Source organism: Rhinolophus sinicus, chromosome 1, assembly GCF_057876585.1.
Source record: "Rhinolophus sinicus isolate RSI-liver-muscle chromosome 1, RSI-T2T, whole genome shotgun sequence".
NCBI classification, from domain to species: domain Eukaryota; kingdom Metazoa; phylum Chordata; class Mammalia; order Chiroptera; family Rhinolophidae; genus Rhinolophus; species Rhinolophus sinicus.
Genome location: NC_142501.1, coordinates 11,151,306 through 11,168,699, shown reverse-complemented (window position 1 = coordinate 11,168,699; position 17,394 = coordinate 11,151,306). Strand labels below are relative to the sequence as shown.

At 49.3% G+C, this 17,394-nt stretch overlaps 1 protein-coding gene across 6 annotated transcripts in view; it reads right to left on the bottom strand.

The window, feature by feature from the left end:
• CARD10 (caspase recruitment domain family member 10) overlaps positions 1-10,169 on the bottom strand; it is a 46,800-nt gene extending 36,631 nt beyond the window's left edge. For 4 of the 6 annotated variants that reach the window (XM_074326367.2, XM_019752993.3, XM_074326369.2 and 1 more), the window contains exon 1: positions 9,963-10,168. In XM_074326367.2, the coding sequence (XP_074182468.1) occupies positions 9,963-10,047 (85 nt within the window). In that variant the 5' untranslated portion in view covers positions 10,048-10,168. Of the gene's footprint in view, positions 1-9,962 lie in introns of all 6 variants that reach the window. The other 2 variants (XM_074326370.2, XM_019752997.3) reach the window with 2 other exon arrangements.
• Between the last annotated feature and the right edge of the window lie 7,225 nt (positions 10,170-17,394).

Here is a 17,394-nt window from a genome sequence, read left to right as displayed (position 1 = left end):
AACGAAAGGATAGAAGAGATATACTACACCAACAACACCCAAAAACTCTACTGTAGCTGTCTCAATGTTACCAAGCAGACTTTAAGAAGGAAGATTCTAGAAATAAAAGGGACATTTCAAGCAGGAAGATATCATAACCCCAAATCTGTATGTACCCAATAGAAGAGTTTCAAAATACAAGCAAAACTTAATGGAAATAACAGGAGCAACGCACAAATTTATAGCCATGGTAGGTGATTTTAAAACACATCTCTGAATAAATTTATGTGAATTTAGCAAAGTCACTAGAGATAGGATCAATATACAAAATCAACTATATTTCTATTCACTGGCCACAAATATGAAACAACATTTTAAAACTAAAACCATTAAACTCCTAGAAGATAACATAGGAGAAAATCTAGATGACCTTGGGTTTGGTGATGACTTTTTAGATACAATACCAAAGGCACAATCCATGAAAGAAATAATTGATAACCTGGACACTTCATTAAAATTTAAAACTTGTGCTCTGCAAAAGATAATGTCAGGAAAATGAGCAGACAACCCAAAGACTGGGAGAAAATATTTCAAAAGATATACCCAATAAAGGACTGTTATTCAAAATATACAAAACTTTAAAACTCAACGATAAGAAAATTAACAACCTGTCTAAAAAAAGGAGCAAAAGATCTGAACAGATACCTCCAAATGCGATGTACAGATGGCAAATAAACATTTAAAAAGATGCTCAACATCATATGTCATTAGAGAATTGCAAATTCAAACAACTCATAGTACCTTTTAGAGAATGGTCAAAATCCAAAACACCGACAGCACCAAATCCTGGCGAGGATGTGGAGCAACAGTAATGCTCATCCATTAATGGTGGGAATGAAAAATGGTGCAGACACTTTGGAAGACAATTCGGCAGTTTCTTACAAAAGTAAGCATACCTGGGCCAGCCCCGTGGCTCAGGTGGTTAGAGCTTCATGCTCCTAACTCCGAAGGCTGCCGGTTCGATTCCCACATGGGCCAGTGGGCTCTCAACCACAAGGTTGCCAGTTCAATTCCTCGAGTCCCGCAAGGGATGGTGGGCTCTGCCCCCTGCAACTAAGATTGAACACAGCACCTTGAGCTGAGCTGCCTCCCGGATGGCTCAGTTGGTTGGAGCGCATCCTCTCAACCACAAGGTTGCCGGTTCAACTCCTGCAAGGGATGGTGGGCAGCGCCCCCTGCAACTAGCAACGGCAACTGGACCTGGAGCTGAGCTGCGCCCTCCACAACTAAGATTGAAAGGACAACAACTTGACTTGGAAAAGTCCTGGAAGTACACACTGTTCCCCAATAAAGTCCTGCTCCCCTTCCCCAATAAAATCTATAAAAGAAAAAAAAAAGTAAGCATACCTTACCATATGATCCAGCAATCACACTCCTTAGCATTTACCCATATGAGTTGAAAACTTAAGTCCACACAAAACCCTGCACAGGGATGTTTACAGCAGCTTTATTCATAATTGCCAAAACATGGGACCACAAAGAAGTCCTTCAGTAAGTGAATGGATAAATAAACTATGCTGCATCCAGACAATGGAATGTTATTCAGCGCCAAAAAAAATGAGCTATCAAACCATGGAAGAACCAAAGAAGCCAATCTGAAAAGGCTACATATTGTATGATTCCAACTATATGACATTCTGGAAAAGGCAAAACTATGGAGATGGTATAAAGATCGGTGATTGCCAGGGGATGGACGAAGGACAGGATGAACAGGATGAACAGAGAGGACTTTAGGGCAGTGAGACTATTCTGTGTGGTATCATAATGGTAGGTACATGTCATTGCACATTTGTCCAAACCCATAGAATGTACACCACCAAGCGTGAACCCTACTGTAAACTATGGACTTGGGGTTTCATTGACTGAATGTAGTTTCATTGACTGAAACAACGGGATGTTGACAGTGGGGGAAGCTGGGTATGTGTGGAAGCAGGAGATACAGGGGAACTTCTGTACTTTCCACTCAATTTTGTTGTGAACCTAAAACTGCTCACACACACACAAAATCTATTTTAAAAAAATGAAACCATCTATAAGAGTATCAAGTAAATTAAAAGGTGTGCAAGTCCTCTAACTGAAAACTACAAAGTATTATTGTATAGTAGTCATTGGGAAAATGCAAATAAAAACCACAATGAGATCCGATTTCACACCCACTAGGATGGTTATAATCAGCGTGACAAACAATAAGTGTTGGCCAGGATGTGGAGAAATGAGAACTCTCTCACATTGCTGGTGGGAAAGAAAAATGGTGCAGCAGCTTTGGAAAACAGTTTAGCAGTTTTTCAAGAAGTTAAATATAAAGTTGCCACATGACCCAGCAATTTCACTCCTAAGTATAAAATAACCAAGAGAATTGAAAATATATGCCCACACAAAAGCTTACACATGATGTTCATAGCAGCATTATTCGTAAAAGCCCCAAAGTGGAAACAACCCAAATGTCCATCAACAGATACATGGATGAACAAAACGTGTATATCCACACAATGAACTATTATTCAGCTATAAAAAGAAATGGAGTTTTGATACATGCTACAACATGGGTGAAAACTGAAAACACTATGCTAAGTGGAAGAAGCCAGACACAAAAGGACATATATTGTATGCTTTCATTTATATGGAAAGTCCAGCATATGTAAATCCATAGACACAGAAAGTAGATTGGTGGTTGCCAGGGGCTGGAGGGAGTGGGGAGCAGGGAAAGACAGCTAATGGGTACGGGGTTTCTTTTTGGGATGATAAAAATATTCTGGAATTAGTGGTGATGATTGTACAATTTTGTAAATATACTAAAAAACCACTAGATTGTACACTTTTAAAGGAGTGAATTTTATCGTATGTGAATTATATCTTAATTTAAAATTTTTAATAACATTATCGTGTGAAATTAAGTAAGATCTAAATAAATTGAGGAATATATCATTTTCATGGACTAGAAGACAATATTATAAGCATATCAAGTCTTCTCTAATTACGTTACAGATTCAACGCAGTCCCATTCAAACTCCCAAAAGGTTTTTCCCTGAAATTAATAAGCTGATCCTAAAATTTATATGGAGATGCAAAGGAAAAGCCATCTATATAAAATACAAAAATAAAGAACGAAACTAGAGAACTTACTGTACCCGATATCAAGAACTATTATAAGTACTGGAATTTAAACAGTGTGGTGTTGGTACAAGAATAGAAAAACAGACTAATGGAATAGAATAGAGTCCAGAAACAAACCCACACCTGATCTGTGACAAAGTGACACTGCAGTGCAGTGGGAGAAGGACGATCTTTTATGTAAATGGTGCTGGGTCAACTGGATAGACTATTGGGGGGATTAATGTTTCTTGACCCCTGTCATAGCTTCCTGTGCTGCAGTAAAAAAATAATAATAATTAACACAAACTTGGGGCTTAAAACAATAGAACTTCATACCTTTACAGTTCTGGAGGCCAAAAGTCCCAAATCAGTATCACTGGGCCAAAATCAAAGTGTTAGCAAGGCCAAGCTCCCGCTGGAGGCCCTATAGGAGAATCCGTTTATTGCTTCTTCCAGCTTCTGGAGCTGCCGGCATTCCTTGATTAATGACTGTATCAATCTAATTGCCAAGGCCAGCACCTTCAAATCTCTTATCTCTCTCTGTTCCATCTTCATATGGCTTCCGTGTGAGGATGGGGGTGGGGGTGGGTGAGTGTGTATGTGAGTGTAAAATCTCTTTCTGCCTCCCTTTTATAAGGACACATGTGGTTCTATTTAGGACCCAACTAGAAAATCCAGGATAATCTCCCCATCTCAATATCCTTAACTTAATCACATCTACAAATACTTCACCACATAAGGTAACATTCACAGGCTCCGGGGATTAGGATATGCCCATCTTTTCAGAGTCCGTTTTCAGCCTACCACAATCCCTACCTCACACCATAAACAGAAATAAATTCCAGACCCAAATGTGAAAGGTTAAAACAATAAAGCCTTAGAACAGGGGTGTCAAAACTGCGGCCTGCAATCCATTGTTAATTGGCCCACAGAAAATTCCAAAAATATACTTAGTTTACTTAAATAAACCAGGTGAGGCAATACATACTTCACCTCAAGTGAGTGGCCCGGCTGTTTGTGTATTTTACCGCATATGGCCCTTGGTAAAAAACGTTGAAAGAAGTTTGGACACCCCTGCCTTAGAAGAAAGCACCAAAGAATGTCTTCATGACCTTGGAACAGACAAAGTTTTCTTAAACCAAAAACAAAAGTACTAACCACTAAATAAAAAAGATACATTGGACTATATTAAAATTAAGAACTATGTTCAACAACAACAAAAAAGTACATTTAGAAAAATTCAAAGACAACCCACAAAGTGGGAGAGGATATCTGCAACATATACGCAAAAAACTACTTGGAATCTATAAAGAACTATAAATCAACATGAAAAAAGGAGACACCCCAATAGAAAAATGAGCAAAAGACTTACAGATAAATGAGAATACCCAAAATGGCCAATAAACATGTGAAAAGGTGCTCAGCTTCATAAGTAATCAGGGAAATACAAATTAAAATCACAATGCAATAGCACTATACACCTGCCAGAATGGCTAACGTAAAAAAAGCAGACAATACCACATGTGGGTGAGATGTAGAGTAATAAGAATTTACAGGTGGGAATGTCAATTGTTACCATCACTTTGGAAGATGTTTTGGCAGCTTCTGCTGAAACAGAACATACACAGACCTTTGACCCAGCAAGTCTATTTCTATGGACTATGCCCAACAGCAATGTATACACATCTTCACCAAAAGATACATACTGCACTAGAACGTTCATAGCAACACTATTTGTAATAGGCAAAACCTGGAAACAACCCAAACGTCCATTAATAGTAGAATGGATAAAATAAAGTCTGGTATACTCAGACACTGGAGTACTACACAGCAATGCGAATAAATGCTATGCAATTACAGGCAACAACACGAATGGATCCCACAGACGTAATGTTGAGTGAAAGAAGCTGCACAGAGAAGAGGACATGATTCCATAGAGAACAAAAACAGATCCATATCAAAATGGTTCCCTTTGTGGGGAGTTAGAAGGGGGCACAAGGGGCTCATGAGGGGCTGGTTGGGTTCTATGTCTTTGTCTGAGTGCTAGCTACATGCTGTGTTCACTCTGTATGCACTTAGGATTTTTGTGTGTATATACAGAGGGTGCCAAAAAATGTATACACATCTTAAGAAAGAAAAAAACTATATTAAATGTAATACTCAATATATACCGATAACAAAAGATGAATACAGGTCACGTTTGACTTCTGCAGTTACAAAAGGTGCTCAAAGTGGTTCCCATCAGCGTCCAGACACTTCTGATTACCGCGAACTACTGCTTGAGCATAGATAACATCTCTTAAAATGTGTATACATTTTTTGGCACCTCCGGTATGTTTCAATAGAAAATTGTACTCCCCAAATAAGTTATATGTAATCATATGGATTCAATGCAAAAACGTCATTAAGTGACAAAAGCAAATGCAGAAATGTATATTGCATGCCACCTTCTGTTTTTTTAAAAATGAGGGTAGTAGTGGTGATTATACATGTATAGATGTGTATTTGTATACCTCATCCCTAGAAGAAGGTGGGAGAAATTGCCATCAGTTTATGGCCTTACAGAGAGGAACTGGAGGCCCGCCTAAAGTTCTTACCCAGTAAATATATATTTTTTTAATTACCAAATAGTGCACACATATGAAAACGTTTAAGAGAAAAACAAACACCTAAACAATTCAAAAACAACCAATGTTTGAAAGGACTCGGAAGCTGCGCGGTCCACGGGGCTGAGCGAAAGGCTGAGCTCTGGGTTCTTCGAGTTTCTCTCCGAGCCCGAGAACGGGAAGGGGTCCCCCTGGCGGGCTCGTGTACACCCCGCCCCCTTCACAGAGCGAGAAACAGACCCCCGAGTAGTCGCGCTGCCCACGGGTGTCTGCAGGTCCCGCCCCATCGCCCTGCATGTGTTTGATTTTTGCTGGCGGATTCAGAGTCAGAAGGGAGTGGAAGGTTGTGTGACTTTGGCATGTCACAGTCTCTCTGAGCGGGGTTTCCTCGTCTGAAAAAAATGGGGGTAATAACCCCCACTTCATGCTGAGGCCGTGAGGAGCAGAAGCGATGGTCAGGGACTCGGCTGGAGCCTCCGTCCGCACCGCTCCGAGATGGACGCACGGTGGCGCTCGTTCCCCGCAGGTCGCGGGGACGGGAGGGAGCTACTTCTGCACACAGGTGCACACACCTCGGAGCCCTGGAGTCCCTGCTCAAGGTGGCAGGACTGGACGGTCTGGGAGGCCCAGAAGGACTGGGAAGGCGAAATGCTCTCCATCTGGGATTAGAGTTTGGGATTAGAATTTAGGATCTTGTAGCGTGTTGACTGGTGGCCCAGAAAAGATAGGTCCATCTGGAACCTGTAAATATGACCTGCTTTGGAAAAAGTCTTTGCAGATGTAATTAAAATACAGATCTTGAGATAACCCATCCTGGATTATCCCTGGTGGGCCCTAAATCCAATGACAAGTGTCCTTATCACTGACACTGAGAAGGCCATGTGGAAACAGGCAAACCAAACCGGAGTGATGCAGCGACAGCCGAGGAAAACCGGGAACCACCAGAAGCTGGAAGAGACAAGGAAGGATCTTCCCCTACAACCTCAAGACTGAGTGCAGCCCTGCTGACCTCTTGATGGCAGACTTCTGGCCTCCAGAACGGTGAGAGTATAAATTTCTGTTGTTTTAAACCACCCAGTTTGTGGCAATTCGTTACAGCAGCCACAGGAAACTAACACAGATGTTTAAATTCTCTTCCTGCTGCTCAGCCTGCTGACTCCCACCCCCAGTAACCTACAGGATTGCACCCAAGGCCCCCCAATTCCTGACCCCTTTATTTCCTCCCCAACCCCAAACTTCACCATACCCACTGCTTTTCCAAACACAGACTCTTCCACACCCCTAAACGTTTGCTTTTGGTGGCCCTCTGCCTGGGTTGCCCTCTGCTCATGGGTGCCCTGGACAACTCCTATACACGCTTGAAGGCCCGTCTTAAACAGCCTCTTTTAAGTATAGTATTAGCATCTTCTGAATCAATGGCTCCCAGCATGCCTGGATGCCTTCATTCACCTCAGCCACTGTGCCTACTCAATCACCATCTCATCACTGTCGGTTCAGCTAAGTGTCCCCCCACTAGTCCTCATCTCCTGGCCTCTCCATGCCCCAGTTCAGGCCTCACTATCTCACCAGGACCCCTGTGCCATCTCTTCACTGGTCTCCCTGCCCCAGTCTTTCCACTCGGTACTCAGATCTCTCATGTGACGCCTGCTCACAAGCCTTCCATAGCTCCCTGTGCCCTGAGGAGAAAGTCCAAAAGGAGTGACAGTATTTCAAATGCCCCTTCCCACCTCTCCCTGCACCCCACCGAGATCCAACACCCCCATGTGCTGCCCACTCTGGGCCTTTGTGTAGGCAGTGCCCTTCACCTGAATGCCCTCTCCCTGTCTGCCAGGCAGCCCCCCTGCAGCTCCCACCATTGAAGTGACAACAGCTAAAATGTCACCAGGCTGACTACACACCAGGTGCTGTTCTAAGTGCTTTACGTGTGTTAACCCTTTGAATTAAGACTCCCAGGAGAAAGGTACCACGCCTGTGTCCAGTTCACAGGTGGGAAAATCAGGCCTAGAAGGGAGAAGAGCCCTTCAGAAGTGGCACGAGGATCTGAACCCCGCCTGCATTGTCATTCCTCCTGGTAGGGAGGGGTCTCAGAACTGTGGAACTCAACAGTTGAAACCTCCCCTTATCCGTGCTGCAACCCCAACTTAATCGATCTCTTCTCCATAGATTCTGAATTTTATAAACATGATTACATAGTGGTCTCCCCACCAGGAAGCTCCTGGAAAACTTCACTTTACTTCTCTAGGTCTATGGCGACTGACACATGTAAGGGGTTCAATGAATGAGTGAATGGTTTCCAGGGCTGTTAGGTCCTGGGGATTTCTAATCCTCCTCAAAGATAATAATGAATGATGCAAATTTTCTGGAGCCAGACCTTTCGCCTTCTCCCTTCCACTCTCCCCCCTCGTAGCCCCTCCCCCGGGTTTCTGGGAGGGCGCTGGGCTCTCCAGAAAATGCCCCAGGCTCTCTAGTGTCCCGTTTCCTGATTTCAGACGAAACTCGGGCTTAAAGCTGGTGAATCACTAGCAGCCACCAGCCAGGGCGTGTTAGGGTATAAGGCTGGAAGGGAGAAGCCAGCTCCCCATCAAACTCCCTTACTCCTGCCATCCCCAACTTTACCATCACTGTGTGACCGTCCCAGCCTCTGGAGTCTCTGTGACACTAGCTGGAAAAGGGCCTAGCCGTGGATACAGGTGAGTTTGAGCAACTCCTAGACTGTCCTCCCTCCCCACCCCCAACCCCTGCCACTCCTATGTCCCAAAGAACCTGCAATCAGAACAGTTCCCAAATCCTGGTCTCAGCAACTCACTGACGACACCAAGGGAGGTGCCGCGTCCCCATTTTAGAGGCAGGGAAACCAGCTCAGGGAGCAGAAACTACAGGAGACCACCTGTAGGAAGTAAGTTGGACACAGGAAATTGAATCGGCTTTCTGCCTCCCAAGAGGGTTTAAAGCACGACCGGCCATTGGCCATTTCTTGATTCAAGAGTCACAACCTTAAGGACAAAGAGTGATACGTATGAATTTCCAGCTCCTACTCCAAGCCACCTGAGGCATCTTATCCAGTGTCCCAGGGGCTAGAGGCAGGTGAGAAAATTACAACCTCATGGTTAAGGGCCCCATGTCCAGGTTCAAATACCAAGTTGACGCCAGGTTCAAATACCAAGTTGACTCCTGACAGGTCACAGGGTTATTGAGACCTTGGGCAAGCTTCTTAGCTTCTGTAGAACTGTTTCCCCATCAGTAAGATGAGAGAAATTCTAAGTACCTACACGTCATAAGATTGTTGTAAGAATCCTAGGGGTTAATACAGAAAGAGCTTAGAGCAGGCAGCACATGCTCAATAAAGAACAGCTTTTTAGAAGGGTATTTTGAAGGAATTGTTTCCCAAGGAGGAAGCATTTGGAGTGAATCCTTGTTGTCATCAGAGAGGAATGTTCCCCACACCTGTCTCTAGAAGGCTCAGGCCTGGAGCTTCCTTATAAGTCCTGAAGCCTGTCCCACCCCCACCCAGACCTGCCAGGACAGAGTGTGGGGGTGGGAAGCTGATATTTTTAACAAGAGTCCAGGGGGTCCCTTGGATGAGGCAAGTCTGGGAATCCCAGTAGCTTTTTTTTGAAGACTCTTCTGGTAACACACCTTCCACCCACCTGTCAGCATGTCCTTGGGGGAAAACCAACTTTTTTTTTCCCCCAATTACTAATAATACTTGCTCACTGGAGTAAGTACTCACGAGTGCCAGGTGCTTTGCTAAAGTAATTCCATCCACAACAACCCTCGTAAGCAGGTCCTGTCTTTAGCCCCATTTTATAGGTGGAAACAGGCCAGGGAAGTTAATAACTTGCCCAAGGTCACATAGCTGGAACTTGGCAGAGCCAGGATTCGATTCACCACTATAGGATGGCCTGTGCAAGCAGCCCCAGAGTCTTGGGGAAGTACTCAGATGCTCCAGCCCGGAGCAGGCCTCTCAGGAGCTGGAAAGCCTGCAGTCTGGGCAGTTTTGCAAAGCTAGAGGCCAGAGCCCCTGTCCCAGTCCCCAGGCCCTTTCTCTCCCCATGTCCACACAGCCACACCGAATCATGGTAGTTCCTTTAACTGACTCCCCTCTGCCTCCTGGCGCAGGGCAAAAGAGGGCACTCCAGAGCCATGCAGGCTTTGAGGACAAATGATCTCATCCCCAACCTCCATCCCCATTCCTCCACTCCCACAAATCTCTCACTCCCTCACCTGTGCCTTTCTCCAGCACCATCATGTCGCTAGCAGTTCTCTGGAAATGCCATGGCTTTGACCGTGTTTCCTGAGGCTGGAACATCTTCACTGATTGTAGGCTTCCATGTTGAGAGGGTGGCCTCCTCCAGGAAGCCCTCCGTGACTGCTTCCTCTGTATTAGCTGGCTCCTCACTACCACTGCCCTCTAGGGGATGATTGCCTCAAGCACTGACGATATTGTATCCTAAGGATCTGTCTGCAGATACTCTGAGCTGAGTGGTGTGGGTATGGAGAGGAGACAAAAGACAGGTATCCCCTCCTTCTGTGTTAGATAGAGCAAGAGAGGGCGGGTCTCCCTCTTCCTGGCCTCTTCCAGCTGGCCTTGACCCTCAGGCCTTTGGTCAATATTTGTTGGGCAACTGGACAGATTGGCCAGGGCTGCCTGGAGAGGGAGGAGGAAAGGGCTGTTTGCTTACCCAGGGACACCTTTGGCCAGTGCCACCCCTCCGGCTGCAGCACCCCACCCCACCCCGCCCCACCCAGCTGGGGCTTTGAACTTGGAGAGATTCTCTGAGGTGTGAAGTGACACCTTGGTCTGAGTGAGGCATGGAGTCAGTGAGGGGCGGAGGCCAAAGGGAAACTGTGCAGAAACAAGGCTGAAAGAGTTAGATGCTGGCCTACCACCCCTCCCCAGAGATGAGACTGAGGCTGCCAGAGCCTGGTCAAGCTCGAACTGAAGCTCTGTGGCCCCAGTGGGGCAGGATGGGGTCTGGCCTCCTCCTTCCCAGCTCCCTCAGCCCCTCCCCCATCAAAGCAGGGCAGGGTGCCCAGACTTGGGGGGGCTGGGCCCTGGAGCCATGGATGCTTCCTGCGGACATTCGACATTCGACTCCCACATTCCTAGCCATTCCAAAGACTCCTCACTCCTCCTCCCTTCTTGCCCTCCCCACCGTAGGAGGAGGGCAGTGGCCTGGGTCTGAGCTAGCTGCTTGGGGCCTGTAGGGATATGTGGGGGCCTCTCTGGGAAGGATTGAGGTCTAGACTAGAGGGGCTGCTGGGAGAGCTGTCCAAGGCACCGCCCCAGGGGTCCTTGTGAGTCTCATAAACAGGAAGTCCCCCCCTCCCCCTGCAGACAGGCCCCTGTGTGTACAGATGCTGAGCTCTGGAGGCCCTGCGGCCCTTGACCTCTCCGGCTGCTTCCTGTTAGCTGGGCCAGAGGAGAGAGAGGGAGATAGGAATGGCCTGAGATGGGGGAGAGGCCTAAGAGAGTATAAGTGCAGAGAGGCCGAAAGGAGAAAGGCCAGAACAAGCCTGGCGCATAGTAGGCACTCAATAAATAATCTGGCCTGAGATTGGGTAAGGAGGAAAGGGGCTGCTTTGGGGAGAGCAGCGCAGTTCAGGGAAAGAGGCTGGATGTTCCCACCCTGTAGTCATTGAAGACTAGCACATAGTAGGTGCTCAGTAAATATTTGAGACCTATGTTTAAGAAAGGTGGGGAGGGAATGTTCTTGGAAGAGCAACACTATTGGGGAGCAGGGAGAATGGGACTCCCCTGGTCTGGCTGCTCCCTGTGGGTGGACAGCTCCCAAGCCTCAGCATCCCATTGTCCCTGTCTGGCCCCCACCCCGCCCCATGGCCGGCTGGGCCAGGCCACTGTCTCAAGGCCCTTTATTTTTAAAATCCCTGTGGTGTTCCCACCCCAAACCAAAGGAGCAGTGCCAGCCACAGATCCGCCTTCGGCCTGGGCTCAAGGCCCAGAGGCGGTGGGGGTGGGGCATCCGGCCACCCGGCAGCTGCCGAAGCAATTCTAGGAGGGCTACTAAGCCAGCCAGCCTTCCTGAGCAGCGCAAGGAGGCCCCTGGGGTGCCGCCACACTGGCCCAAGGTGTAGCAACCGAACTCTGTATGTTAAATCCAGTGGCATATTCTTTTGTAAAGTGAATCTTTGTCTCCCCACCTTCCATCAGATATGTGCACAGCACCTAGGGTGTATAAATACGGAGGCAAGGACCTGACGTTGTGAGGGTGACAGGTGGGTCCTACAGAGGATACAGACAGTGAAGTTGTGGGGCAGCTCTGGAAAGAGCACCCAGCTGGCTCCATTCCTTCCTGGCTGTGTGGCCTTGGGCAAGTCATTTGGCTTCTCTGAGCCTCAGGCTCCTCCCTATAAGATGGGACAATAATAGCTACCTTGGAGGGCTGTCATCCATCTCCAGACATTGCAATGAATAAGGCAGTCATGGTCCCTCCCTCATGGAGCTTAAAGTCCTGGGGGCAGACGGTTCTGCCATATAAACAAAGTCAAGACAGTCGGTGTGGAAGGGAGGGTGCTGGGGGGGTTAATTTAGGTGGGTGGGCTGGTAGGCTTCTGAGGAAGTGGCACTTGAGCTGAGAAGGAGGCAGCCTTTCACACATGTGGGGGTGAAATGTGCTGGGCAGAAGGAATAGCAGTGCAAAGGCCCTGAGGCAGGAGGTGACAGGGTGACCTGAGATAACGGGTATAGAAGGGCTTTGTAAACTCGGAAGCACTGTGCACCTGGAAGATGGTGTTATTATTGTTCCTGTCACTGTGCCGAGCCTGGGGAAGAGGCAGGGATGGTGGGCAGACTCATGCCACAGCTGAGAGCTGCTCCTGCATCCCTTCCCCTTCACATACTTCACCTAGAGAACACCAGGCTGGCTGGCCAGTCAATGTGTGGAGGCCCTTGAACTACAAAGGGTGTTCAGTCCGGCCCAACCCGTTTTCTCCTTTGATCCTCCCAACAGCTATGAGGCAGGGCAGACTGGGCTTATATTATTGTGTCCATTTGATGGATCGGGAAACTGAGGCGGGATGAGCATGGGAGGTAGTGGTAGCTTGCTGAGATCACCTCGTTCATTAATGGGAAAGTTGAGCCAGTTCCCAGTTCCCAAGCTAATACATTCACCCTGCCATGGCCCTTTGGTTCCCCTGCTTTGATCCCCAAAAACATTTCCCAGCATCTCTCCCAGCACCCACAAACCAGCACACAGACTCCACCAGGAGGTGCCAGCCACCCTCCAGGCTCCAACCAGAAGAATGTGGCCTGACCCTCCCCATGGACACTCTGGCCAGCAGGCCTTGGCAAAAGAGAGGCCGGCTGAGTCAACAAGAGGCTGGCAGGGGCTCAAGCTGCCCACAGAGGTGGAGTCAGAGACCTAGAGGGGCCTACCCCCTCCCCACCTCTCTCTCTCCATGAGCCCCTTCCTTCTGCTTGTCTGGGCACCAGTCACCCCAATTAACCCCTGCAAGTCTGACAGGGGAATGGCCTAGTGAGCATCAATTGGTCAATCACCCTGTGGAAAGATGCTGTGAGACCTCAGATGGGTCACTTCACCTCTCTGGGCTGGTTTCCTCACACCCTCTACTTACCCATGAGGATGTGCTCAGAGTTTTTGTGTCTCCTCTCTGTGAGCTGGAGCGCAAATTCCTGAGTCCAAAGGCAATAACTGTGCCCTGTTGCCAGGTGCCAAGTAGGTGCTTAGTGAGTACTTGCTGTGATATGACAGTTAAGTTCATGAAACAGTTCAGAGAAGTACAAGGAGCCTGAGCATCTATAATAACTATGACACAACCCCAGCCTGGGTTTGTGGCGCTCCTTCCCAAGCTATCTCTTTGATCACAGGTATCATCATTCCCATTTTACAGATGAGAAAACTGAGGCACAGGGAGACCAAGGAACTTGCCCACGATCCATAGCTGGGACTAGTGGGAACTAGCTCTTCTGACTCCTAGATAGATATTTGGAAAGGGAGAACAGCCGGGGGCATCTGTGTGCAGCCCTGGCAGGTGGAAGGAGGAGCAGTGAGCAGAGGTTATAAGGAGTTGATTTCTGCTCCATTTCAGGGAGAAAATCTTGACTGGCAGGGCTGTCCTCTTGGAGTGGGCTCCCCATTACAAAGAGCAGTAAGTAGAGGCAACACTCATCAGTCAGGGATGCTTCTAAGCAATTCTAGCCTCAGGAGGATGTGTGTGCAACTCGTGAGGTCCTTCCCACATCCTGAGACTGAGATCATGGCCCCTTCGTGGTCTCCGATCCTTAGCCCTCGAGGCAGCAAGACACTGTGGATGCCACAGACCTGGGCTGGAATCCAGGGGGACCACTTCCAAGCTGTGAGAAGCTGAGGAAGTCACTTTACCGCCTTAGCCTTGGTTTCTTCTGCACGATAGTGTTGGGAGCATTACTAGAGCAAACGCAAGTAAAGCACCCAGGTGAGAGCTCAAGCTCTTATCAGGCACTTAGGAGGTGCCGAATATTAAACATTAGCCCCCCCTCACTTCTGATAAGCATCCTCTTATCATCAGCCCAAAAAAGGGAGGAGGAAACCAGGAGCTAAGAAGTAGTGGGGGTGGAGTGTCAGTGCGGGAACCCAGGACTCAGCCAGGAGCACGGGGATCGATTCCCAGCTCTGCAAGGAACAGCCAGGTGCCACAAGCAAGCTGCTTTCCCTCCTCTGTTTCTGCGTCCACAAAGGAGTCATGCACGTGAAAACCCTTCATCAGCTGAAGTGGGTAGCTTTTGTGAGAAGAATACAGACCCACATGTCCAGGAATGAACCCCTAGTCAGGGGGAGGAAGGAGCCCCCACCCCACCCAGGCAGGGCCACGTGAAGCCTCAAGGGCCCCGTTGGCTGAGGAGGCCACGCTGGAGATGATCAGGGCAAAACAGGGCTGGCCTCCAGCCCACAGGCCTATCTCTCAACCCAGGCTGGACAACAGAGAATAGACCATTGTTTCTGCTCGTCAAACACTTTTCCTGCCCCCCCACCCCGCCACCCCTCCTCTCTCCACACACTGCCCCTCACACACACACACATTGAGAACAAAAGTCTCCCGGAGGATCCTCCCAACTGCCCTTCCATCCAGGCTCCTGGACACCAGGCCCAGCTCTGGACAACCTAGCCCCATCACCCCTGGGATGACAGGGTCACCTGGCCCTGACCCTTCTGCTGTCCCTCCCCACCCCCTGCAGCTACAGGGGCCTCAGACCCCCACTCCCCCTCCATCTATCCATCTGCCTGTCCTTAGGGTGGAGCTGAAGGAACTGACCCCACATCCTTCCTCAGCCCCCCTCCGACTTCTTGTCCTGTTCTCCAGGAGAAAGGGAGCCTGGAGGGGTGGGGGCCCTTCTTCTCCACCCCCATTTCCCTGTGGAGCAGTGAGAGATCCAGAGTTGAGTCGGCCTGGAAGGCTCAGGCTGAGAAAACTCTTCCACAAGCCTGCCGGCCCTTTTCCCAGAGCCAGGAATTCCAGAGGCGTTTCCTGCCCTGACAGCTGCCTGCCTCTGGAGCCCTGCTCTCCCAGTGGGCCTCGAGGCCACGCCCTCCAAAATACCCTGGGGATTAACTCCCATCCTGACCTTACTGCTCCGAAGAACCCACTCACACCCAGGCAGCACCTCCAGCAACAGCAGGGCGGGACAGCCAGCGGGACAGCCAGCGACTAATCTGCCATCACCCAGCCCCCAGGCCACCCGCCAGCCCCAGGCAGGGCCCTGACTGCCAGCATCTCATTCATCACTCTGGCTAACTCCCCATGGTGCACGTACTTGTGCCAGACACACACACTTCGTGTACCCAGCCTGGCTGTCACACCTTCTGGTTTGCACAGTCTATGTAAAGCCTCATCCCACCTCCTTCAGGTAGCCTTCCTGGAAGCCATGCCAAGTCTATGCTCCGTCTGAGCCTTAACTATCTGTGAGCCTTCTGTTTCTTCCTGTGAGTCTGGGAGCTGGCACACAGTAGGCACTCAACAGATGTTCCCCCACACTGAAGGCAGCTGTGGGGTGTATGGTAGCTGAGGACTCCCAGCTCCACTGCAGTCTCGCTCTCCAAGTCCTACCCTCTCTGGGCCTCAGTGTCCCCAGATGCCCTCTGAGGCCCTGAAACTCCCCACCAAGTGTTGGCTCTTGGGGCTCTGGGGCCTGAGGAAGGAACTAGAGGATTAAGGTTCCTTCCAGGAGGGTCTCTATCCCCTGGCTCCCTCACAGCACATTCCTCTTCCAAAGTCAGCGGGGGGTGGGCGGTGGGGGGAATCTTGGGCCAGACTGCTGCCTGGCCTCTGCTAATGAAATGGGAACCCCCAAGGATCCCAAGGCCCAGGGTCTGTGACACCTAAGGGCAGCCGTCACAGGGGGCAAGGCAGTGCCCAGCCTAGCCCACGTCACAGAGGGCCCTCCCACGCCCCTCCGCCCTTAGCAGTGTGTTCAAGGCCTCTCTCCCCTCTGCTGGGCCCCTCCCAGCTCATCGACTCCTGAGGCCTGCTTTCTCCTCTGCTCTACCTATTGGCAATCTTACCCCAAGACACGAGGCCCACCTCAAATGCCACCTCCTCCAGTAAGCCCCCCTGGACCTCCTCAGGCAGTCCTCTGCCTCCCGGCCCCTTCTACTACTGTTTTGGTCCTTTATCCTGATCAATATCCTGGCCTTTGTCTTCCCCTCCAGGCTATGACTCCAGAGAGCAGGGACGGCATTTCTTTCTCACCATTTCTTTCTCACCGCTGCCTCCTCACAAGGTTCCTAGCCTTGCCCTGGCCCACAGCAGGCACTTACTTAACGTGAAATCACCTCCTTACTTAAGATGCAATCACCTCCTGGGGAAAGGAAAATTATAACAATAGCAATAATAATAGCTACCCTTCCTTTGTCATGGGTCAGGCAGTGAACTTCATAGCTCATCACAGATGATTCAAATGTGGCCCAGGCAAGGCAGTGGTTTGTCCAAGGTCACTCTGCTAGTAAGAGGCAAAGCTGGGATTTGAACTCAGGTTTGTCTGACTAGAAATGCATGCTGGGTCATAGAAGTGGGAGCATGGGCCGTAGCCCCCTTGGCCCATTGCCTGTCTCCCCTAGCTGGGGAACTCGTCCATAGCACAAACCTCTTAGAAAACCCAACACTGCCCCTTCCGCCTGCAATGCCCAGGTGTGTCTGAGCCCCTGCCAGGAGTCCAGCCTATGAAGTGTGTCCCTGGAGTGGGTCCCAGGTGGAGGGCACCTGCCCTTATGGTGGTTGTAGTACAGTTGGAGGTCAAGGACCCCCTTCCTATGCTGGCCATGACCATTCATTCCCCAAATGTGCCAGGAACACAGATATCACTGTCTTGTTGAAGATCTCACAGGGGCAACAGATGCCAATATGGAGGATGGACCAGGTGCAGGGGAGAGGCCCGCTCTGAAGGAGGACCTCCGGGAGGAGGTGACATTTCAAAGCAGACTTCCAGGATGTTTTGCCCAAGGGAGTCCCACTGAGGAAGGTGAGCGAGGTTTCTGCATGTGAGAAAGATGAGGACGTACGCAAAGACCCACGTTAGTCAGCAGAGGCCAGGTATGAGTCGACATGAGCGTCACAGGATAGACAGGAAATGAGTGGGAGAATTGTGGAGGGACAAGTGGGTGGGAGATGGGTGCGGGTGTGGGCAGTGGATCAACGGATG